The following is a 25,280-nucleotide window of genomic DNA, read 5'->3' as shown; positions in this document are numbered from 1 at the left end:
TACAATAATGACAAAATGTCTGATACAGCGGAAGCGAAGTACAAAAAATATGATAAAAGCTCTCCGAAGCTGAAGCAGGGCGCCACAGGGACGTCGACTGGGAGGCGAAGCACCTAGAAGTCCTCGTAGTCCTGGTAGCGCTGGACGAACTCCCTCGTGTCGGCAGGAACTGAGCAGCAGTGGCATAGCCAAGAGGAAAAAGTAGAGAAGAGGCAAGGGTGAGTACACAACTTGTACTCAACAAGTATAACACAAACTATGAGGCTCTAGGCTGGCTGACTCAACTGCATTAGCTTTTAAGTGTTGGCAAAATTTTATTAAAGCTATTTACTACGAGTTGATGAATTACCATTAACCCAGTTACATAGTAATTAATCAAGTTTAAACATGTTACTACTGAGAACCAAACTGAAACCAAGCCACCAAGGTAACCCCGAGAAGCACCTCCCTCGTCGGAAGGAGATAACTCCACTAATCAAAAGGAGGATCTGGGCCGCTCATAACCGTGAGCACGGCTAGTATACCAGTTTTACACTCTGCAGAGGTTGCACATCTTTACCCACAAGTCGTGAGCTACGCCAGAGGTTCATCACACTTCCTTAGGTGAGATGACTAGCGACTCACTACGAGGCCTTTACAAAGAATCTCGTTGGTAAGGCGTAACCGCGAGAGTTAGGTCGGCGACGATGGGGCCCACCTCCAGGGGTACAAGCACAGGAGCGCAATCCAAGCACAGACCAAGCCGGAGGAGCAGGGACCATTGAAGCTTACTACTCTTGCCCCGCAGGTAAGTTACTCCAAACCAAAAAGATCTAATTATTACGCCAAGTCTATCCCATTCTAGCCTTGTGGTAGCGCTGTTGTCCCAGGTTGTCGCTCTATGAACCGGTCCTTATGGAGAGTGGCCAACCAAGCACTAAGCACCGTGCTGGCCCCCTAAACCATGTTTCTACAAAAACATCTTTTAACGAGACGTGAGCCACTCATCCACACAGAGGGCCACTCTCAGAATTAAGTTCAAGTAAACCATTAATCAATTTAATTAAAAAGGACCAAAGTGTGTTATAGCGCAGCAACCTAGCACAACTAACCAAAAATGCAACCCAAGGGTATATTTAAAGGATATAAACTGGCTAGGAAATCCTTAAAGGCATACAGTATTAAAATGCAGTATGAAAATGTATTTAAAAGTGATGGGTTGTTCATGTTATACTTGCCTTCCTCGTACTGCTCTGGCTGCTGCTCAAACTGCTCCGAAGACGGCTGCTCCTGGTACTGGTACTGGGGCTTCTCCGGTAGTTCAACGTCTACTCACGATCGCAACGCCAAAACAAGTCCACATATACACATACATACAAACAAGAGCAAAAACTAAGAACAAACATCAAACACGAGAAAGCTATAAAGGAACGCACTAAAGAATGAGGCTCGAGGTTAAGATCACAAGAGCACAAGAAACATTAAATTCAAACTTAAAATGAGGAAGATAGGCTTAGGTAAATCTCATCGGACAAGGAGAATGTTTTAGATATCGCACTTGAGATGATGATACAAGGATAAATCATTAGAAAGATATGTATACACAAGAGAGTAGTATATCACTTTAATAATTTAACTTAATATTGCAGTGCAGTGGCATAGTAATAATTTGGTAATTAAATACTATACTATGAAAGCGATATGAAGCTAATTATTAATATGACATCAATCGGTAGTGTCCACATAAAACTTAACAATGAAATGATATTAAAAATAATACCACAAGATGTTTGGGAGAAATTCAAGGGTATGAATCAGGATTGATGGACTAGTGCTGAAGTTGAATGAAAAGAAAACAAATTGATTAAATAAATGAATACGCATGAACGAACCAAATATTGGTGGAAAGAAAATGAACTCGATGTGAATGATTCGAGCCGGCTGTTCTAGTTAGGCATGTTCACATGCATGTAGTCTTGCTTGCCTATATGGACAAAAGCATGCAGGGTGATGCACCTGGTGTGCGTGACTAGCATGGGCAGAGGGGCTACCCAGCAAGCAAGGCCCTCATGACTGCTCGACTACCAAAAGCAGCGGCAACAGCGAGCTTGGAGAGAGAAAAAAAAAATAGAGGGAAAGAAAGGCATGAGGGGGATAGCCGGGTCGAGATCAACCATAAAGGGCTGGATAGAATCCAGATCTGAGCCCAATTAGTGATACTGAACCAGTGGCTGAGAACCCCTTAGGTTAATTCTCCTACACGAGAAGCCATGCGAGGAAACCGCTGGTCGCGTTTAGAAAAGCAGAAAGATGATGGTAGGAGTACGAGCTATGGCACAAGCAAGTAGTCGCTCGATGCCAGGTTGTCAGGTGTAAGCTAGAAATGAAATGGAAATGACAGTCACAGCCGAGGCAAGCTAGAGCTCGAGGCCGTGCGCAAACGCGAATGTCTGATTAAATGTGTGACAAGCAATGGCCGTGGCGAGCGAGAGCTCATGGCCATGTATGAACTGAACGAGTTGACTAGATTAAGAGCATTGGCGATGCTACGAGTGCAGCCCGTAGTAGCCAGAGAGACTGATCGTGCATATGATCTAGTGTAGTAGTAAAGTTAGAAATTTCGGCAGCATAACATCTATACCGAGCGATAACTCACGGCTCGTGCATGCCATAGGAGAATAAATTAGAGGTGTGTGTGCTACACGAGTATGTCCAAGGCATGTGTGCCAGGGGCATACTGTGATAGCACAAGGATAACGTGCCCTGCAAATAAAAGTGGCACGAAGGCTGGACAGGCATGTGCATAAGAGAAGGCTCATCGGCTCGATGGCAACGGCGTTCACAGGAAGATCATGCCACAAAGGCCGAACATCACAGGCACTAGTTTCATCGGCTCGAAGGCCGACATCACAGGATAGCAAGGTCGGGGTTCTCACCGAGGGCTGTGGCAGGAAGAGAGTTGATGCCGAAACGAGTTGGCGCCGTGAAGGGGCATCGCCATGACGATCAGCATCGAGCTCGGGCTCGCGATTCAGTCCAAGGTCATGGTTGTCATCTCACCAAGCTGGTCATCGACATGGCAATAGACACCACAACACCCAAAATGAGTAAGGTTGTGCACTTTACAGGGACATGAGTCAAATTGACAAAGAGATCGCGGAGTCACCTTTGGAGCATAATCCTAAACACTTGGTGGGTGCCCAGGTTGCAGCTTGGGCATGGGCAGGGATATGTCTTGTGCTGCTGTCGTGGTGGGGCATTTCGTCGAGCACTTGCTGGGCTCCAAGGAGATGGTGGGATGGCCTGCAGGAACGAGCAGAGGAATTGAGGGCGGACTATAGAAATCGAAGATGCTCTGCTAGAGGACGTGCTCACCAAGGGAAACAAGGAGACCGGTGGCAGTCAGGAGGGATGGCACCCGTGCATCAACGCCGAGGAAAGGGGCGCCACACTAAGGGAAGCTGCAGCGGGGAGCCGTCGCGTCGCCGTCGGGGAGCACTGGCCGGGGTCACGCATTGGGTTGCCGAGCGCCTCGCAGGGGCATCGCGTGCTGGGGGTTGAGGGATAGGAAGAGAGGAATGGCTCGGGCGCTAATTAAGGGGGGAGGAGGAAGGCCCGGGCACGCGGGGTTCGCGCGGGGAAGGAGGGAAACGCGGCGGCGAGTTCGGGCGGACGGCGCGGGGAAGAGGATGGAAGGTAAGGGGAGGGCGCCGACGGGTGGGACCGTGGCGTCAGAGAGAGAAGGGGGGTCGGGCGAGCGCGCCGCGGCACAGGCGAGGCGGGGTGCGGGAATGGTGCGCGCTCCGCTGGGCCTCCGCGGTTTGCTGGGCCGCGGGGGAAGAGGGAGGCTGGGCCGCTGCGCTGGGCCGGGCTGGAGAGGTGGGCCGGCGCTGCTGGGCCAGCGCACCGCGGGCCGGCGCGAAAGGTGCTGGGCCGTGGGGTTCGGGCCGAAGGGAGAGGGAAACGCTGGGCTGCTGGGCTGCCTGGGCTGGTTTGGGTCCGGTTGGGGTTTTGTGTTTTCTTTTTTTTTATTTCCTTTTCTTTTGCAAACTCACACAAACTAGTTTGAATTCAAACAAATTTGAATTCAAACTCCCTAGCACTCAACCAAAATAAACAACATATGCACCAGCATGAATGCACAAGCACGTTGATCCTAAAATAAATTTTAATTACTTTATGAAGCAAAATAAATTATAAATGCAAGGCTAAGCAAATTAAATCCTAGAAAATTATATAAAACCAATTAAATTTATTATTAACTAGGAAGATTAAGTTAGGGTGTTACAGTTTGCGACCCTGGACGCGCACGGTCTGGCCAGTCCAAATGGTCCAAGCCTGGTTAGGCCTGTCCCTGGCCAGCCACCTGCGCCTATTTGCGCTGCTACACCCCATCGGGCTCACAGCCCAACCGCCACCAACTGCCCAGGCCAGATCCTGTTTGGCAGGGTGGCTGAGATGAGCCTGGCCCAACATAAGCATACACAAATTTGATCTTAATCAATAGAGGGAGATGTAAACAATACAGGTACAACATCATTAACATCATATAATCATCTTTGTAACAGAATTTCTTACATAATAGGTTTCATGAAAAAAAAATTGGCCTCAGCTTTTGTATTGTGGTGGATTTGCTCATTCAACTCATTGGTGGATGCCCTCAAAACCAAGGGATAAAGCATCATAAAAGATGAAACAAAGAGCCAAAAGAAATAGAGGAACTTCTTAGCAGAAAAGGAGTAACATCTCAATAGGATCTGGCCTGGGCATCTCAACATTCAAGATCAAACACAAGAACAACATGTAAACAAAGGCAAATGGCATCCACCTCATGTATATTTTTGCATCATAGGCCATTAAATTCCCACAAGTACCACCAAGACAAGCAAACCAGATAAGATCAAATATGGAGGTAACAGAAATGCAAACAAGTAATAAGTCTAGATGCAAATAGAAGTAACCAACAGAGACTACAATGAGGTTATACAGCAAGTTGTCCAGCCCAACAGCTAAGGGCTCAAATAGTGTTTCTCTCACACAAATGCTGTCTATAGTTAGCCAACCTCCCAGCAAAAGCTAACCAAAAGTCAGGTGTCACTACATCATCCTAACTGCACAAAAGCTCTACAGCCAACTAATACCAGCTGTTGTCAAAAGAAGAGAAGGTTGGTGAGGGGGGGTGGAGGAACTATACATCTCAACACTCAACCCCCTCCTTTCCAGGCATACCAGTAAGGGTCACCAACTACATGAAGTAGTTCTTGGCTAAGAAGGTCCTCAGCCAAATGCTCCTATGGCCCTACATGGTCTCAAATCCTATTGTTTCCCCTCCTAGCCCACATTGCATCACATATGGCATCCCTCTTTGCAGCCATGTCAATGGAGTCTTGGTCAAGATGTGCAGGTGGCAAGTCAAGTGGTTCTGGTGGTGCACCAGTGAAACCAGCCTTAGTTGGCACTACTTCATCAATGTCAAAGACTAGGATCCAGTTGTGTAAAATTGCACAAGCTACAACTAGCTTAACTTGTGTCCTGTACTTGTGGAAGGGCTTGTTGTCCAAGATCCTAAACCTCAGCTTCAGTGCACCTATAGCCCTCTCCACAGTCACTCTAAGTGAAGAGTGCCTTAGGTTGAAGAGCTCCCTGGCATTGGAGGGTCTGTTCCTGGGACCATACTCAAACAAATGGTACCTCACTCCCCTGTAGGGTGGTAGCAGCCCAGGCTTGCATGCATACCCAGCATCTACCAAGTAGAATTTACTTACAATTGGACATATACTGTGAGTGTGTGTGGCATTGGCTAGTGAATCGAACATTGAGTTTGTGGTTTGTGCAATTACCTTCAGGCAATGTGAACCCATCATCCCTCGCAATGGAATCTGCCAAGACAGTTGCATCATGGGCAGAACCCTCCCAACCAGCAAGGACATAAGTGAATAGAAGGTCACAATTCACAGCTACCATGACATTTTGAGTGGGGTCTTTTTTCCTACCCCTGAAAACTTGTTGGCTGCGACTTGGCACCCTTGCCAGGAAATGTGTCCCATCTATGAAGCCAATGCAGTCCTAAAATGCAAGCTGTAAGTTATTTGGCCATGTGGTTTTGAACTTATGAATTCAAGGTACAGATTTACCTTTAGGTATGGATTCCACCTTGGGCTTCCAAGGATCTTTGGGTGAGTGGATGTGCTAGGAGGTTTGATCAATTCACTCCTAAGCTCACCAACAGCATACAAAACCAGGTGGAAGTGTTTGTGCACAGTTTGGATGGACCTCCTAAAAGAATGGTGGACAACTCTGTATCTTTGGTTGTGCCCGACAACATGCAAGAACATGGCCACCTGCTCCTCTACAGACACCCCCTCCCTATCAGTGACCAAACTCCTCTCCCTAAATGTTTTAACCAACTCAAAAAAGGAGCTCTTTTCATCCTAATCATGGATATGCACTCTGTGTTAGTGGAGTGGTAAATCATTTTAAGTGTCCTTAGTCTATGCTACTCATTCTCATCCCGAATCAGTGCAAGTGCAGCAGGGTCAGGCAGGGGTGTATCAGGTTCAGGGGTTTTTCTTTTCAGTCTAGTTGATACAAAGGAAACCATAACAGCAGTCAAAACAGCTGTCTGCATACAAAGAATGTCATGGCTCATCGACGGATCCATCTACAACAATGTGAAATACAAAAAATAATATAGTTTATCAGACCCTGCTAGGCATCAACATGCTTATGTGATGAATCAATAAAGAAAATAGCACGGCTGCATCATGTATTGATGCCTCCCAGTGCTACAAAAGGACCACATCATCGGCCACATATCATAACAAAAGAACAACATCATCTACCACAGTAACAAGATGCATCCACAGAAGAACTGTAACAAATAAACAGCAACAAGTACCAAACCCTAAGACATGGCACATGCAGGGAAAATAGAAGAGGGAGAGGGGAAGGGTTGTCCATTTCACCTTGCCGTCGAAGTAGTACAGCCGGAGAGGAAGAAGATCTGCAAGTAGAGGAAGCAGATCTAGAAGTAGAGGAAGAAGACGGAGACGGAAAAGAGGATGAACACTACCGCCACCGAGCACCACCAGCAGCCGTCGCAGGAAGCAGAACGGAGGAGTACACCGGAGCTACCCGCCGCCGCCACGCACACAACCTCACCGCACGACCCTCAGGAAGGAGGAAGAAGGTGGCCAGAGCGAGGAGAGGAAGAAGAAGAGCCATGGCGACCGGGAGCTGATTTATAGGCGAGACGATTGGGGGCAAGCGCACGACGGATTTGGCTTCCTGCGCCACGGCAAGCGCGCGACGGAAGTTTCACCGTCCCGCGCGAGCCACCCCGCCGCCACCCGAAATCGCCCCGCGAGTGTCGCGCACAGCCGAGCTCTGGAGAAACGAACCCTAGCCGCGTTTCTCCAGGACCAGGCGGAGGCGTCGTTTTTGGCTCCGTGTAGCCGGGCTCCAAACTGGGCCAAGGCCGCAAACAAGGCCACTGCGCTCCCACGAGCGCAAGGCCCAGCCGGGCCACCCCCGCAAATGCGCCCTTTATTGTTGTTTCGCTTGCTTGCTTAGGTTGTTCCACACCTCCGTAAAGACTAAGCATGGAGATTTCTGTATTATTGATGAATTCACCACAAATATCTTAATGCAGCTGGCACATCACAGTTCTACATTTTTTTAGGCGGGCATTTTTTTTATTTTTAGAGACGGTTATAGGAAACGCCTTAGAGCAATGGTCAAAGAAAATACAACATTTTCAGAGGTGATTTTGATGCCCGCCTCTGTTAACCAAATAAAAAAATAGTAGAGCCCACATCTAGGCCCGCCGAGCCCATCTGAGCACCACAGGCGGCCGCCCGCCGCGCAGTCGCCCGCCGCCACCGCCGTCCGTAACGCGCGTCCTCCAATGCCGGCCCGCGCGCGGCCGCTGCCGCCGCCCGCAGTGCGCCGCCGGATCCGCCTCCGCCACCGGCCCGCGCGCGGCCTCCGCCGCGAGGTGGAGAGTGAGGGGGGCATCGCCGTGGAGAGGGAGGGGGCTGGCGCCGCTTGGTAGAGATGGAGGGGGGCGCCGCCGGTAACTTGGATCGGACGAGGGAGGGAGGGAGAGAGAGATTTGAGGGAGACATAGAGATTTGAGGGAGTTAGGGTTTGGATGGGGGTATATGGGTTTTATTGAGCTCGGCCCATTAACTGAGGTGGTTTCAATAACATGTCCGCCTCTGAAAATAGGCCCATTAACAAAGGCGGTCACATTAAAGATGACTGTCTCTGTTAATAGATTTTGCGAGACGGTTTTTGTAACCGCCTCAATTAATACAAAATGGCTGCCTCTGTTAATAATGGGCATTAACAGAGGCGGTTATTTTTTGTGTCCGCCTCATAGGCCTTTTTAAAGTGCCTCGCTTAATCCAGAATTGTAGTAGTGTCATCTAGTACTGAAGAAATGTGTCATCAATTCCTTGAATAAATTCGAAGAAATATGAGCACCTGTCACCTATCATTAAAGAATAGTGATATTAGTTTTTGAACAAACTTGAAAAAATACGAGAGCATCAATATTTAGTCTAGGACTTGAACTTAGTTGCATATAGGGATGCAAATTGATGATCCTTATGTGCACCTCCACTCTATTTAGTTCAAAATTTTATACTAATTTTTCAAATGAGATCTAATTTTGGAGAAGTAGTACAAAACTTTGAACTAAAAGATGAAAAATACTACTTGAACTATTGATGGTGGACTACTTCACCCCCCCCCACACACACATCGGATATTCTACCCCCTGAACTTTCAAAAATGGTCATATAATCCCCTCAAGTGGTTTTGGACGGTGGTTTGCTACAGTAGCATATTTTGCCTTTTTCTTTTTTTATTTTCCCTAAATTTTTAAAAAATCATAGTAAATCGTAGAAAAATCATAAATATAAAATCTAATTTTGTTGGACTCCACATAAGTAGATCTACACAGTGAACCTATAATACGGTATTCTTTGTTACAAAGTTTTTGTCGTAGATTTAGATCTATGCTTTTCTATAATTAATTGTAATAGTTCATAGCTGCAGCTTCTATGGTCCAATCATGGTGAAATTTTTATGGTTGGCGAAATATTGTATGTTTGAACTGTAGTAAAAATCTCATACTCTTTTAATCATGTATAACTTAGTTTATGCTTGGTAAATCTATGTGTTAAAATGTTTTATCTATATTAGTTATACGTGAACTAATGAGTATGAAATTTTTACTATAGTTCAAACACACAAAATTTTGTCAATCATAAAAATTTCACCATAATTGGAACGTAGAAGATGCAGTTGTGAACTATTTCAATTAATTATAGAAAAGTATAGATCTAAACCTATGGCAAAAACTTTGTACTAAAGAATATCATATTATATGTTCACTATGTAGATCTACTTATGTGGAGTCCAACAAAATTATATTTCTATTTTATGATTTTTCTATGATTTACTATAATTTTTAAAGATTCAGGAGAAATAAATAGAAAAAGATAAAATTGTGCTACTGTAGCAAAACCACAGTTCAAAACCACTTGAGGGGGTTATTTGACCGATATCAGGGGGTAGAATACCCGGTTTTATAGTTTGAGGGTGAAGTAGTCCACTATCAATAGTTGGGGGGTTAAGTAGACTTTTTTCCAACTAAAAAGGGTCGGAGGTGCACCTAAGGGTCACTAATTGACACCCATTGCATAGATTCCACCATAAAAACCTAACCGAGTTACCTTCGGCCACCTATCTTCAATCTTCATGCCAAACAAAGAAATGGGACTAAAAACAATCTCACACACTAATTTCCTTAGCTAATTCCCCTAATTTTTGTACTGCTTCCGTCACTTTGCCAAATTCATCGTTGCAGGTTTATATACATGAGCACATGGGACAAATCTCTATTATTACGTACCGAAGCAGGTAATGATCTCTTGGTCCATCAATCGGAGTGCTAATCAAAATTCAGGTGATTGTATATTAAGTTCAGGTCTGAAACTATTTAAAATTAACGCTTGGCAAATAATATAGAAAAAAGACTAAAATCATCGACCGACACATACTATATTCTTACAAAATACATATGGTGTATAATATATGTATTTTTATATCCTAATCATAGCAACGTCCGGACATATTTGCTAGTAAAGAACAAAGTCCCAAGTCCCAACTAAAATTGTAAACAGATTTCTACTTACGTGGTAACGGGACAAACATATGTTTGCGAATCATGCTATTCTAATTCATTATCTCCTACTAATATCAAAAACTAATGCGCACATTTCAGCACAACTTTCCTCACCTTTGCTCTTTTCAGCTTCCGGCGAAGTTGCCGTCACCTTTTTTTCTCTAGCAGCAGCGCACGAGGCTACCTACCACACAAGCTAGAACTTTGGAGATGCCTTTGGAGATGCTCAACACAAAACATGAACCACGGAGGCACGGAGACATAGGGTCTGTTTAGTTCATTTTGCAAAAAAATTTGCAAAGTAATTTTGGTCATTTGAAGTACTAAATGAAGTCTATTTGTAAAACTTTTTGCATAGATGGGTTGTAAATCGCGAGACGAATCTAATGATGCTAATTAATCCATGTTTAATCAATAATTAGCGGATGGCTACTGTAGCATCACTGTTGCAAATCATGAATTAAGTAGGCTCATTAGATTCGTCTCGCGATTTACAGCCCATCCATGCAAAAATTTTTGTAAATAGACTTCATTTAGTACTTCAAATTAGTAAGATTTCATTGTAAAATAATGCGTTTACAGCGTTTTTGCGTTTACATGTAAAAAACTAAACAGGGCCATATTCAAATGCAACGACAATCCGCATGCCCCTTGTCTCGGGTCTACAAAATGTAGGAGGACGTACACTCCATGCACGTCTTTTGTTTAATGTCTTTAATATCCCAAATCATTGTACTCTTGACAGCTTAACAAAAGTACTCTATTTCTTACTCAAAATGACCTTGTTTTATTTATCCAACTTTATATCTTGTCAACGAGACACATATAACAAAAGGAAGTCGAGATTTGTATTTTTTTTTAGAAAAAAGGATTAGTCTCTGGTGCTGTGCCATTTGCTATCTTAATTACCGGTCGTACTCTTACGAGCATACTGTTCCTTCACGAGCACAGCCTACCTTGTCCATCCATCCATGAATCCCCATTATTCTTGTGACCCAAAAGTGGAAGACACTGCATGGCGGCCATACACAATTGCTATTTTGTTAGCCTGCACTTATCCAATGATCATGACACATGTTTCATGAGAGAGAGAGAGGCATGATACATGGATAGATCACAGATCAACTTGTGGATGCTTTTGTTTTCCGGCGGTCGGAAAAATTCGTGGATGGTTTGGCTTGGTTAGGGCCGCTCCAATGTATAATCATAGACAAAGTGCAAACAGATGACACGTCAAGAGATGCTTTGCTAGCAAAAATGTCTCTAATGTATAAATTTCTTAGAAGTATAAATTTCTTAGAACATGCTAAGATTCTTGGGGAGTCAAACCATTTTAAAGCTTGACCAAAATTATAGAGAGAAACACAAAGATTTATGACATCAAATAGGTGTACTATGAAAATATAACTAACAAAGAATCTAATGATACTTAATTGGTATCGTAAATGTTATTATCTTTTTGTATAAATTTGGTCAAACTTGAAAATTGTTGACTCTCCAAGATTCTTGAAATGACTTATAATTTAGAACGGAAGGAGTAAATCACATGCCAATGAATAGAAAGGTGATGTCGGGACATGCTCATTTTTTTTTGCTAGCACCGAGTGCTCAAATAAGCAACAGATGCTTGCTGGTGCTAGCATAGCACCATGTATGTCTCCAATGTATTGCACCTGTGGTTTCTCTCTCCTGCTAGCACCGGCTTAGCAAGCACATTGGAGCTGCCCTTAGGCGTGGTTGAAAGATGCACGGAAGCAGTAAACGGCTAGCAAGATCAAGGTGTCTGCCAGCAAGGCGCACCAATGTGGTGCTCGTGACGCGTGATGCAACTAGCAGGCTTGGGCCTCTGTGATGAAGAACAGGACGCCACTACTCCCAGCAAACCGGGCCTCTGTGATGAAGAGGTTTCCCACGAAATGGCGCAGCGATTTTTTCCTGTCGGCCATCATGGTTATCAATTGATACTTTGTTACGATTCTTGCTTGGTGTGAAGCCCTGATGCAGCGTACCTGGACGTTGTGACACAATCACACTACACGGCACGACGTGCGTGTACAGGAGGGAGGCAAGGCCTGTGTGGAAAACACAGTTTTTTTCTTCTTCTTCTTCAGCTAGTAGAAATTTTCAGGAGGAAAAGCTGAGAAATTCAGCTGACTGTAAGGTAGCCAGTGTGTACTTGGAACAGGATTGTGTGCTGTGAAAGAAAAAAACGGAAAGGAACTAAAAGAATCGATGGCGGCACAGCAACGTTGAGTAGCTGTTACGAATGGCAGCAACGGTCGCTTGCGTAATGGGGGTACACTAGCCGATGAAAGGATCCACATGAAACGGCACCAGGATGGCCAAAAGTTCACAGATCTCGATCTGGAGTTTGACATAGGAAGGGAGGGAATTCTTGGTGAACCAACTGTATCAAGAAAACATCCAAGCTAAGGTCTGAAAATTGCTTCCAGCTCAGTTGAGGCTTCATCCACAGTGCCTCCAATCGAACGTCTTCTTTCGTACCTGTTGTTTTATTTGACATGGAATTCAGCTGGTCTAATAAAGTTAATTATAATTCTAATTCTAATCTACTCGATTCAGTTTAAATCATTGGTCGTTTTAACTTTTTTATATAGATGCATAGATTTTACTATACATCTAGCATAATATTTATCGAGATATATGTAGCAAAATTTATAGGCATAGCAAAACGCTCAAAGCAAAACTGAAACGAAGGTGTCACGTGTGGGCGAGGACGCGACGCGCAAACCCAACAAAGTCGGCGACCCGCCAGGTGGGTGCCTGGCTGGCTATATAAACCAGAGGAGATGACCGAGGAGGCAGCGCCACCCAAGTACCCAATTAGAAGACGCGTCCCACCGGAGAGCCGGAAGAGCTGTCCCTGCTGCCCTCGCCATCCGCCGCCGATGGCGTCCGCCCCCGCCCCCGGCGTGGTGGTGGTGTTCGACTTCGACCGCACCATCATCGACTGGGACAGCGACGACTGGGTCATCACCAAGCTCGGCGCCGCCGACGCCTTCCTGCGCCTGCGCCCCACCATGCGCTGGAACCCGCTCATGGTAATGCGCGCGACGCGTCTCCCCATCCGGGTAATCCTCGCCTCGATCGAGCAGACGAATGAATGACGCCCGCCGCCCTCGCTGCTTTCCCCCTCCACTTTCTCCAGGACAGGATGATGGCGGAGCTGCATGCGCGGGGGAAGACGGCGGAGGACATCCGTGACTGCCTCATGAGCGCGCCCCTCGACGCGCACGTCATTTCCTCAATCAAGACGGCTGCGGCGTTAGGGTGCGCCGCCCCGTGCCCTCCATGAGTTCTTGACTTGCGCTGTAGCATTTGCCGTTTGGGGTTGATCTCTGGCGATGTTTGCAGGTGCGACCTGAGGGTGGTCAGCGACGCCAACACGTTCTTCATCGAGACCGTCCTGGCGCACCACGGCGTGCTCGGCTGCTTCTCCGAGATCAGCACCAACCCGGCTCGCGTCGACGCCGATGGCAGGCTCAGGATCTCGCCGTTCCATGACACCGCGGCCGCACCCCACGGGTGCAGCCTCTGCCCTGAGAATATGTGCAAGGTATGGACAGTAGGACAGCAGATCAGTTCAGATGTTCAATGCCACTTTTCCAATCCTTCACTCACCACATGTGGGCAGCGGAGAGAGCAGACAAAAGAAATAGCAAGATCTATCCGAAAATGAATCACTACAAATATTAGTACTGTAGGATAATGATGTGCTCTGCAATATGAATCTCAGAATTTTAGGGATAGTAATAGTATAGTATTATTCGGCAATTTATTAACTTTCTTTCTCCTAAACACTGTACATTGTTCATATCAAGACTTGTAAACAAGTATCAATGATAGTTTGTGTAAACTAAAAAGTTGCTACCATATGCAGGGGAAGATAATTGAGAAGATCCAGTCGATGGCCGACACCAAGAACCAGCATTTCATCTATATCGGTGACGGGAAGGGGGATTACTGCCCCTCCCTTAAGCTGAGTGAGGGCGACTATGTCATGCCAAAGGAGAACTATCCACTGTGGAAACTCATCTGCAACAACAAGCAGCTTCTCAAGGCTGAAGTTCACCCATGGAATAGTGGCGAGGATCTGGAAAAGACTCTACTTAAGTTGGTCAACAAGATGATAACCCCACCTGCACAAGTGTCCTCACTTGATTGCAGCAAATGTGAGATGAGCAAACCAGCATCAACTGAAGTAGGCCACCATCAAGCCCTCCGTGTGCCACACTGATCAATGATCGATTCTTAGTTTGCAACTACAGGCATGAGTGCCTGATTATTTCCGTATGCCTCCAATGATAGAAGTCCTCAGTCTACATTCAAAATGCAGCGATTTAGCAGATGGATAATCTGTACACATCCCTCAAACTGTAGCATGGCATTGAAATGTTAATTGAAACTTAATTGCTAGTGAAGCAGGTAACTATGTATCCAAGTTTCCAGGTCAGAAATTCAGTATGTTAAGCTTCTTAAATAAATCAGATAAAACGGTCAAGAGAGAAACACACAGCGTATATGTCCTACAAAATAGGTGGTATGTTCAGTGGTAATAATTCAGGAGTTTACCTTTGCTGTTTCTGTTCATCATTACACATAACCACCCATATGCTGAATTTGCTTCTAATCTGACCTTGTCTGTGCGGACACCATAAGAGCCTACCAGAAGCATTTTGCATTGCAGGAATAAAATGAACAGCTGAACAGGTGGAAACACATGAAGAAAATTTAATATTTTGAGCACCCGCTTTGCACCAAGAACACATGTACAACCATTTTTCAATCCGGCTAAACCCTGGTTCCTTCTTTACTCCCATGACCTGGCAGTTTCCATGTGTACTGCAAGCTCCTGTAATTTTCCTTCATATGGATGCATCTGCGATCAGTGTCATCTGATCAGTAAGCGATTCAGCCTCAGAAAGTTTTCCAACCTTCACCAGAATATCAACCATACAAGCAGAGTTCCATTGTAGGTAACTCTATAGACACTAATGCTCAACTGTATAAAGTAGTTCCTCGATTTGTCAAATTGCCTTGCACAAGTACAAGCTGACAGAAAACCTATAAATGAATTCTGATCATATGGGGTCTCTTACCCTCTGATATGGTAGATCTAGGGATAGCACAAAGAACTTATTCGTCGCCCTCCCTCTGGAGGCTCTGACTACTTTTAGGCTTCTTCTTGCTTGCCTCTAATTGATACATGATAGTCTCTTTTATAGAGACGACTGACTTGACCCCTAAGCAATATCCTAATTGAATCAATCTAACTTATCTATTTCCTAACAAACCCATCTAATCCTTATTCCCGGCACTGTTCACGCAGTACTGTTCACGAGGTACAGTACCGCGTGGGCCCTGGACCGGCTCCACTTGCCATAACACTACTCCACCCTTCCAAGACAGCTCGTCCTCGAGCTGTGGTGGGTGGTGGCAGCTACAGCAGAGAAGCAGAGGGGATGCCACGGCGAAGATGATGTCGAGGTTGCTGTTCAGGCCAACTGTGGCCCATGTTCTCCTTCGGGGCGTTCACCAGCATGTGCTCGAGCGCTTCATCGGCGCTAGACATCACCAAGGTGTCCAGGAAGCAGAGGTCGCCTTCGCGAACGCTGATGGCAAAGTCGTCATCGGCCTTGCCGTAGATGCGGTAGGAGGTTGCCGTCGATGCCGATGCGGGCGATGAAGGGAGCAGGTGAGGCGGCACAGCCAACAACCAGGAGGCGCGCCCGCCGAAACTGAAGACAGGATCGCGCTTGCCGCGGTGGGCACAGCCGTAGGCGCTGGCGCGGACTGGGTCGCCGGGGCCATGGCAGGCGATTGAGACGCCAAAGCCGAGGCCGCTCGTGGCGCTGGAGAACCTTCGATGGGCGGTAGCAGGTGGACGAATAGCCGCGGACGGGTGCAGGCGCGCACGGACGCGCGGGCGGCTGCAGACGGGCGGAGGTGCGCGCGGACGGCATGCTGGCGGCCGCGGACGGAGGTGAGCGAACGACGCGCGGGCGGCCACGGATGGAGGTGCGCGGACGGGCACAGCGCGAGGAGCACAGGTAGGCGCGTACAGTCGCGGACGGGGGCGCGACGGGCGGGGACGGATCCACCGTGATGGGGGATGGACGCCGCGGCGGACGCGGCAGCCATATCCGCGACGGGCGGATACCCTGCTGATGAGGATGCGCGCCGATGAGGGAGGTTTCGCTAGGCGATGATGGATTGGCGGCGACGGATCCATGATGGGTAGGGGCTGCTACTCCCCGAGCGGATCGACGACGCCGGTCGATGCAGCTGGTGTCGCCGGTGGCAGCGGCGTCAGAGACGTCAGCGGAGCTCCTGGCGCCACCGGTGGAGCAGCGGGGGATGGCGGTAACGGCGTCCGTGGTGCAGGGGTCGACGAAGATGAACCCGCGGCGTAACCCGGAGGCGAGGCCGCGCGTGGCGCAAGCGTGGGCGCCATGACCCCGCAGGGCATGGCGTGCAGCGTGGATGGTGGAGAAACCGGCGGCTACGGCGGAGGGGAAGGCGCCGGCGGAGTCACTGGCGTCGCCTGCGGCGGAGTAGATGGCGCCGACGGGTCCACAGGCGGTACTGGTGTGGGAGGCGCCGGTATGGGAGGCGTCGATGTCGGGGGTGATGCAGGGGCAGGCACCCTTGTCGTTGTGGCCGTAGTGGGTGCCGGTGAGGATGCGCACATGGAGTCGAGCTTGGCGAAGATCTCGGCGACGATGGAAGATGCAGTCGCAGGCCGCGCTGATGTTGGTTCGGCGGCCGGTGCAAACTTGCGGCTGATGGCGGCAACAAATCCTGCCCACGAAGGAACGCCAATGTTCCTCTCCACCCAGCAGTACCACTGATATGTGCTGCCCTTCAATTTGAAAGAAGCAATCCATACCTTCTCATCTTCTACTGTCTCCCATGCGTCGAAGCACATCTACTGTCTCCCATGCGTCGAAGGCAGGGATGCGGAATTTGTGGGCGATCGTGGGGGCTGCCATGGACGAACTGCTGTAGATGCAATCTGGAGGTGGTGCTGGATTGGGTTTAGGGGTGGGAGTTGGGTGGGATTTATGGTGGTGGTGGCTGAAATGGATGGTGTCACAAGATCGAAGGCTCTGAATACCAAATGATATGGTAGATCTAGGGATAGCACAAAGAATATGTTCATCGCCCTCCCTCTGGAGGCTCTGACTACTTTTACTTTTAGGGTTCTTCTTGCTTGCCTTTAATTGATACATAATAGTCTCTTTTATAGAGACGACTGACTTGACTCCTAAGCAATATCCTAACCGAATCAATCTAACTTATCTCTTTCCTAACAAACCTATCTAATCCTTATTCCCGGCCCTGTACCGGCTCCACTTGCCATAACACCCTCATCTATTTAACTGTGGAAAGCCTCCAATGGCTTGCATCCATGGCCACTACTAGAACTTAGAACAACGAAAGATGACCGCATTCCATGCAACTCGTCAATCATCATATGTTGACTCGGGAAAATAGCATCTCAGCATCTGTTATGCTCTCAAACTTCACATGAATGTCAACTAGAGCATTGTAATATCTGAATTGTTCCGAACGAATTTGACTGCCTATTAATGCAGTTGAGCCTGCAGGCTAAGCATGCCAAATCAGTGCAGACACTTGGAGATTACTAGTGCAATGCCAGTAGGCCTTTTGTTTGCTTGCAACATTGAACGGAAGCATTCTATCATCTGTTATGTTTACAACTCTAGCATACCCTGAAAGTATCAGTGTCCATGAGAACACATATGTTTCTTTCAGTCGATCGTATACCATATTTAGCATAAATGTCAACAAACATTCTCGAAACTTCAAGTATCTCTTTGCAACCCACTTTTCAGAACACATACAGGAACCTTGCCTCCATATCTCAAATCCATCAAGCTAGGGCAACAACTCAAAATGCCTAAATAATTATATCTGTGCGCTGAAAAAGACTTCAGAAATTACCTGCTTGAAACTCTTCAAACTAGAGATACAATCAAAGAGAGATATACAATCCAGAGATAAGTGCGCCCCAAGAAAAATGTCAGTCTGCATAAGATCAAGAGAACTGCACCTAGAACAGCACCAACTTTCACATCAAAGCGAGTATTCACAAGAGCATCACTCCAGCACCTCTCTTTATCACCAAGGCTTGAATCATGATTCATGAACAACCTGAGTTTCATGCAACCATTTGGTCTTCAGAACAGTAGGCAAATCAATGCTTGCATATCGCATTACGGGACTCCACATGCTTCTTAAAAATGAGTACAATCATACTCACCGTCCCTTTCCCGCATGACTATGAATGCTTCTTGAAAATGAGCATGACCATGCCTGCCGTCCCTTTCCATCGTGACCATGACCATGCTGTGTTTCAATCAAGCAGTGAACTCCCAACAGCATCACTTTCCATGACGTCACAGTTGGCACCGCCAAGGCAAGAAACATCCGCCTCCCTAGTCCCCACGGCTCATGTAACCATGTAAGCCTCGATCGTGGAGGAACAAACACATGGGTCATGCAATCTCCTGCAGCAGATTTAGCACATCACCATGCACCTGCCTCGTAAACTCCAGGCCTGACGCTCCTTCCTGTGACCATCAGCGCAAACAGGCTCAGAGCCGTGTGGGCGACGCCGACCGCGCCCCCGTGCGGCATTCCATCGAACGCCCTCCGGGCGTCGGCCAGGCCGCCGTAGTAACAGTTGGTGTTGAGCAGGAGGGGCGAGTCGTGAAGGACGTGTCGAGCTGCAGCCTGTTGGAGTAATGGGCTACTTCAAAAGTATTAAAAGAATTTAAAGCCCACTATTAATGCTAGAGAATCAATGCTTAATTCCGTACCGGGAATTGAGGAGGATCTCAACCGACTTAAAAGGTGGACTTCGTGTACACCACTTGTGAAGCCGGTAAGAGGAGGACGGTGAACCACACGCGCGCTCGCTCGCCTCGCCGAGCCGGACGGGCGGTGCGGTGCGCGGCCGGACGTGACGTGCAGGTGCCGGTGCGACGTGATGTGCTGAGATGAGAAGGATATTTTGCAGTAAAGAGTATTAAAACAGAGGGTTAATGTCGTCACTAATGACCGGACAAGCAGGGCCTCCGGAACCTCTGCTCGCTGAAGGTCCTGCACGGGACGCGGGCAATTAGGTTTTTGGGAAGCGTCTTGACGCGACTGCTCGCTCCCTGAACGACTCCTTCGTCTACTTCCCGGCGTAACCGCTCGTGCGAACGACTACTTCGTCTACTTCCCGGCGTAACCGTTCGTGGGACTGCACTGCGAACATCTTCCTGCATCGACATAGTTCGGCTACTTCGAGCAAGACCAGTCGAATAACATGTCTATTCCAGCTGGTAACGGCACAACCGGTGCCTCCGGCACTGGTCCCGCCTTGGGGTACTTACTAAACCTACTCTGGTTTAATTCTTTGTACATGCTTATTAGTGAGAATAACATGAACACATGCACATATCTTGTACACACATTATCACTCATCTATATCATGAAATTGATATTAATATTTGGAATTAAAATATACCGAAAATTGCCTAGATATCTAACAATCCAAAAACCTAATTGTGTTAATAGCCTTTCGGTATCTAGCTTTGCTGCATCAATCAAACCACCACCTTTTGATGGTTCAAATTACAAACGTTGGCAAGAGCGGCTTATACTGTGGTTAACACTATCGAGAGTGATCCATGTGAAAGAGGGTAAGCCTGAACAATTCTCTCCAGAGGAAGGGAGTGCGTTCGATGAGGCTGATATTCTCTTTCGAGGCTTGATCATTAGTGTTCTCGGTGATAACCTGGTGGATTCTTATATCCGGCTGCCAACTGGCAAAGCATTGTGGGATGCTCTTGAGGCTCAATATGGAGTATCTGACGCCGGGAGTGAGTTGTATATCATGGAGCAGTTCCTTGAGTACAGGATGGTCGAAGACCGTTCTGTAGTGGAACAGGCTCATGAAATACATACTCTGGCAAAAGATCTCAAAAATTGCAGCAAAGAGTCCCCATGTGTGTTACCCAATAAGTTTGTGGCCGGAGGTATAATCTCTAAGCTGTCACCTTCTTGGAGGGACTTTGCTACTTCTCTAAAACACAAGAGACAGGAGTTCACAATAGATGGACTCATAGGGACTCTTGATGTTGAGGAGAAGGCGAGAGCAAAGGACATACGTGGGAAAGGAGTTGTTGGTGCTTCAAGTGCCAATCTTGTTCAGAAGAACAACTCCCACAAGAACAAGAAAAAGCCACCGCAGAACCAACCAAAGGCTAAGAAGACAACCACTTTTAAGAAGAAGAAGACAGGAGTTTGCTATGTGTGTGCTAGTACAGATCACTTTGCTGCAAAGTGTCCGAACCGCAAAGGCAACGACTCCGCCAACATGGTTATTAGCGAGCCTGGAGGAACTTCGGGGTACGGTAATTTATTACCTACTGTTCTTTCAGTCTTTGGTTCACCCGAGTGGTGGGTTGACACTGGTGCTAATATTTATGTTTGTGCTGATGCTTCTTTGTTCTCTTCTTACCAGACCGGCGGGACTTCCTCCTTGCGGATGGGGAACGGATCACATGCGCGTGTTATTGGTGTTGGTACGGTAAATCTGAAGTTTACTTCGGGGAAGACCGTGCAGCTAAAGAACGTGCAGCATGTCCCCACCATCAAGAAGAATTTAGTCAGCGGCTCTCTACTGTGTAGAAATGGTTTCAAATTAGTCTTTGAGTCCAATAAATGTATCTTGTCTAAGTTTGGTACTTTTGTTGGAAAAGGTTATGAAAGCGGAGGCTTGTTCTGTCTTTCTTTGTCAGATGTTTGTAATAAAATTGCATACAATGTTATTAACGTTGATGAAACAAATGTTTGGCATTCGAGGCTTTGTCACGTTAATTTTGGTTGTATGATGCGCTTAGCTAATTTGAGCTTAATTCTAAATTTCACTTTTGTCAAAAATTCTAAGTGTCATGTATGTGTTGAATCAAAACAAACTCGTAAGCCTCATAAGACCGCGGAGGCAAAGAGCTTGGCACCCTTAGAATTAATTCATTCCGATTTGTGCGAAATGAATGGAGTGTTGACAAAAGGTGGTAAAAAATATTTTATGACTTTGATTGATGATAGTACTAGATTTTGTTACATCTATTTGTTGAAGTCAAAAGATGAAGCTTTACACTACTTTAAAATCTATAAAGCTGAAGTAGAAAACCAACTTGAGAAAGATCAAAAGAGTTAGGTCAGATCGTGGTGGCGAGTATTTCTCAAAGTTATTTACTTTATTCTGCGAGGAACATGGTATTATTCATGAAAGGACGCCTCCCTATTCACCTCAGTCAAATGGGGTTGCCGAAAGAAAGAACCGCACTCTAACGGATTTGGTTAACGCCATGTTAGATACAGCGGGACTTTCCAAGGAATGGTGGGGTGAGGCTATATTGACTGCATGTCATGTCCTAAACCGTGTTCCTACAAAGAATAAAGAGATAACTCCATTCGAGGAATGGGAGAAGAAAAGGCCAACACTGTCATACTTACGTACATGGGGTTGTTTGGCAAAAGTGAGTGTGCCAATAACCAAGAAACGTAATTTTGGACCTAAAACTGTGGATTGTATCTTTCTAGGTTATGCTATTCACAGCGTTGGATATAGATTTTTAATAGTGAAATCTTAAGTACCTGACATGCATGTTGGTACTATAATGGAGTCCAGAGATGCTACATTTTTTGAAAACATTTTTCCATGAGAGATGAAACAAGTTCATCTAGGCAAGAGTTCATCGAGGATGATGGCTCTGCTGAGCCGATAGAACACAATGAACATACACTTGTAGAAAATCCTGAGGAGGATAACAATGATGCTCCGAGAAAGAGCAAGAGACAAAGGACTGTAAAGTCTTTTGGTGATGATTTCATTGTATACCTCATAGATGATACACCCAGAACCATTGAAGAGGCATATTCATCTCCTGATGCTGACTATTGGAAGGAAGCAGTAAGGAGTGAGATGGATTCTATTATGTCTAATGGAACCTGGGAGGTCGTTGAACGTCCTTATGGATGTAAACCGGTTGGATGCAAGTGGGTGTTCAAGAAAAAGCTTAGGCCAGATGGTACTATTGAAAAGTACAAGGCTAGGCTTGTGGCCAAGGGTTATACCCAAAAAGAAGGAGAAGATTTCTTTGACACTTATTCACCAGTTGCCCGATTGACCACAATTCGAGTGTTACTTTCCCTGGCAGCCTCTTATGGTCTTCTCGTTCATCAGATGGACGTTAAGACGGCTTTCCTCAATGTAGAGTTAGAAGAGGAGATCTATATGGATCAGCCGGATGGGTTTGTATCAAAGGGTCAAGAAGGAATGGTTTGTAAGTTGTTAAAATCTTTATATGGTCTCAAGCAAGCGCCTAACCAGTGGCATGAAAAGTTTGATAGAACTTTGACCTCTGCCGGCTTTGTTGTGAACAAAGCTGACAGATGTGTGTACTATCGCTATGGTGGGGCTGAAGGAGTGATTTTGTGCTTGTATGTGGATGACATACTGATCTTTGGCACTAGCCTTAATGTGATTAAGGAAGTCAAAGAGTTTTTATCTCAAAATTTTGAGATGAAGGATCTGGGAGAAGCTGATGTTATCCTTAATATAAAACTGGTAAAAGAGATCAATGGTGGGGTGATTCTTACACAGTCTCACTATGTGGAGAAGGTATTAAGTCGCTTTGGTTATAACGACTATAAACCTGTCTCAACACTATATGATGCCAGTTTAATTCTTAGAAAGAACAAAAGGATAATGCGAGATCAGCTGAGATATTCTCAGATCATTGGTTCATTAATGTATTTAGCGAGCGCTACAAGACCTGACATCTCGTTTGCTGTAAGCAAACTGAGCCGGTTTGTTTCAAACCCGGGAGATGATCATTGGAAGGCTCTTGAAAGAGTAATGCGCTATCTGAAGGGGACAATGAACTATGGAATTCACTACACCGGGTATCCAAGGGTACTAGAAGGGTATAGTGATTCAAATTGGATTTCTGATGCTGATGAGATAAAGGCCACAAGTGGATATGTGTTTAGACTTGGTGGTGGAGCTGTTTCCTGGAAGTCTTGCAAGCAGACCATCTTAACGAGGTCAACTATGAAAGCAGAACTCACAGCATTAGATACCACCACTGTTGAGGCTGAGTGACTTCGTGAGCTTCTTATGGACTTGCCGATAGTTGAAAAATCCGTTACCGGCAATCCTAATGAACTGTGACAATCAAACGGTAATTGTCAAGGTGAATAGTTCAAAGGATAACATGAAGTCATCTAGACATGTGAAAAGGCGGTTGAAATCTGTCAGAAAATTGAGAAACTCCGGAGTTATAGCCCTGGACTATGTTCAGACGGCTAAAAATCTGGCAGATCAGTTTACAAAGGGTCTTTCACGAAATGTGATAGACAATGCATCTATGGAATTGGGCTTGAGACCCACGTGAGTCATTCTATAGTGGAAACCTGTCCTATGTGATCGGAGATCCCGTGAATTAGGATGGTGAAACAAACTAAAGTCTGACTGTGAGAAGAGAATCTTTGTGAAAAGGGCTCATTCCGTGTATAAGGTGCATTTCTCTTCTAATCTGTATGGCAGGTTGGTCTATACCTTAATGTGTGCCAAGTGGTTTCTTTTAAACAAATGAGTTGTTTTCTTGAAACAAAGATGTTGTCCTACAGAACATCTGAAAGAAACACACCTATATGAGTTTGACCACTGGTCATGGTCTATGAGAATTGGGTATTCTCTAGAAACTCATGAAGGGCCTGGAGTATGACTTATAAGCTCCAAACCGCGGGGATGCTTTTGCAGCCTAGTACCAGTGTAGGGCTCTGGTCAAACTTGTTTGCACAAAACTGGCAATTCAAGGCATAGTCTATTGCACAGTTGTGAATAAGTGTAGCCTTTGTCCTAGATGGAAGTTCAACTTAACAGTCTCTGTCGAATACTGGTATATCAATGAGGGAATGAGGGTATTTCTAGTGTGGCTTGAATTTCTTGGTGGGGATTGTTGGAGTAATGGGCTTGGCCCATTACTTCTAAAGCATTAAAAGAATTTAAAGCTCACTATTAATGCTAGGGAATCAATGCTTAATTCCGCACCGGGAATTGAGGAGGATCTCAACCGACTTAAAAGGTGGACTTCGTGTACACCACTTGTGAAGCCGGTAAGAGGAGGACGGTGAACCACACGCGCGCGCGCTCGCCTCGCCGAGCCGGGCCGGGCCGGGCCGGGCCGTGGCCGTGGCCGTGGCCGAGACGAGGCGAGGCGCGGCACGGCCGGCCGGCCGGACGGGCGGTGCGGTGCGCGTGCGCATGCGCGTGCGCGGCCGGACGTGACGTGCAGGTGCAGGTGCCGGTGCGGTGCGGTGCGACGTGATGTGCTGAGATGAGAAGGATGTTTTGCAGTAAAGAGTATTAAAACAGAGGGTTAATGTCGTCACTAATGACCGGACATTGAAGGCTCTTTACGACGTCCAGGTTCGTTGAACCTGAGGCACATTAACTGCCGCCCATCAAAGCCATTCATGATGTCCAGGTTCGTTGAACCTGAGGCATATCGTGCCTATATAAACCAGCACCCTCTTCTCTCATCCTCACTCATCTCAAGCACTCATCCAGGTACTCCTCTTCAGGAGACCTCTCCCTTCTCCCTCAGCTGCTTTCTGCCTTCCCCACCGCTAGCACTACGCGCACAGGTCTAGCGAGAGCAGGGCCTCCAGAACCTCTACTCGCTGAAGGTCCTGCACGGGACGCGGGCAATTAGGTTTTTGGGAAGCGTCTTGACGCGACTGCTCGCTCCCTGAACGACTCCTTCGTCTACTTCCCGGCGTAACCGCTCGTGCGAACGACTACTTCGTCTACTTCCCGGCGTAACCGTTCGTGGGACTGCACTGCGAACATCTTCCTGCATCGACATAGTTCGGCTACTTCGAGCAAGACCAGTCGAATAGCATGTCTATTCCAGCTGGTAACGGCGCAACCGGTGCCTCCGGCACTGGTCCCGCCTTGGGGTACTTACTAAACTTACTCTAGTTTAATTCTTTG

At 46.6% G+C, this 25,280-nt stretch overlaps 1 protein-coding gene and 2 long non-coding RNA genes across 3 annotated transcripts; 1 reads left to right on the top strand and 2 right to left on the bottom strand.

The window, feature by feature from the left end:
* Positions 1–1,250: 1,250 nt before the first annotated feature.
* Positions 1,251–3,450, bottom strand: LOC120672043. The gene is made up of 3 exons (XR_005673941.1): positions 3,146–3,450; positions 2,916–3,043; positions 1,251–1,307 (listed from the first exon to the last, which is right to left on the bottom strand). It is a non-coding gene; the product is annotated as an uncharacterized LOC120672043 (long non-coding RNA).
* Positions 3,451–13,004: 9,554 nt separating this feature from the next.
* LOC120672189 (thiamine phosphate phosphatase-like protein) lies at positions 13,005–14,706 on the top strand. The gene is made up of 4 exons (XM_039952493.1): positions 13,005–13,236; positions 13,344–13,465; positions 13,550–13,751; positions 14,076–14,706. The coding sequence occupies exons 1-4, from the start codon at positions 13,084–13,086 to the stop codon at positions 14,430–14,432; spliced, it is 834 nt and encodes a 277-aa protein (XP_039808427.1). The 5' UTR covers positions 13,005–13,083; the 3' UTR covers positions 14,433–14,706.
* Positions 14,089–18,950, bottom strand: LOC120672190. Its single transcript, XR_005674001.1, has 4 exons — positions 18,164–18,950; positions 14,768–15,074; positions 14,335–14,514; positions 14,089–14,230 (listed from the first exon to the last, which is right to left on the bottom strand). It is a non-coding gene; the product is annotated as an uncharacterized LOC120672190 (long non-coding RNA).
* Between the last annotated feature and the right edge of the window lie 6,330 nt (positions 18,951–25,280).

This window comes from Panicum virgatum, chromosome 5N (assembly GCF_016808335.1).
Source record: "Panicum virgatum strain AP13 chromosome 5N, P.virgatum_v5, whole genome shotgun sequence".
NCBI lineage: Eukaryota > Viridiplantae > Streptophyta > Magnoliopsida > Poales > Poaceae > Panicum > Panicum virgatum.
The sequence above is the reverse complement of the archived record's forward strand: the minus strand, read 5'-3'. Positions and strand labels throughout refer to the sequence as shown.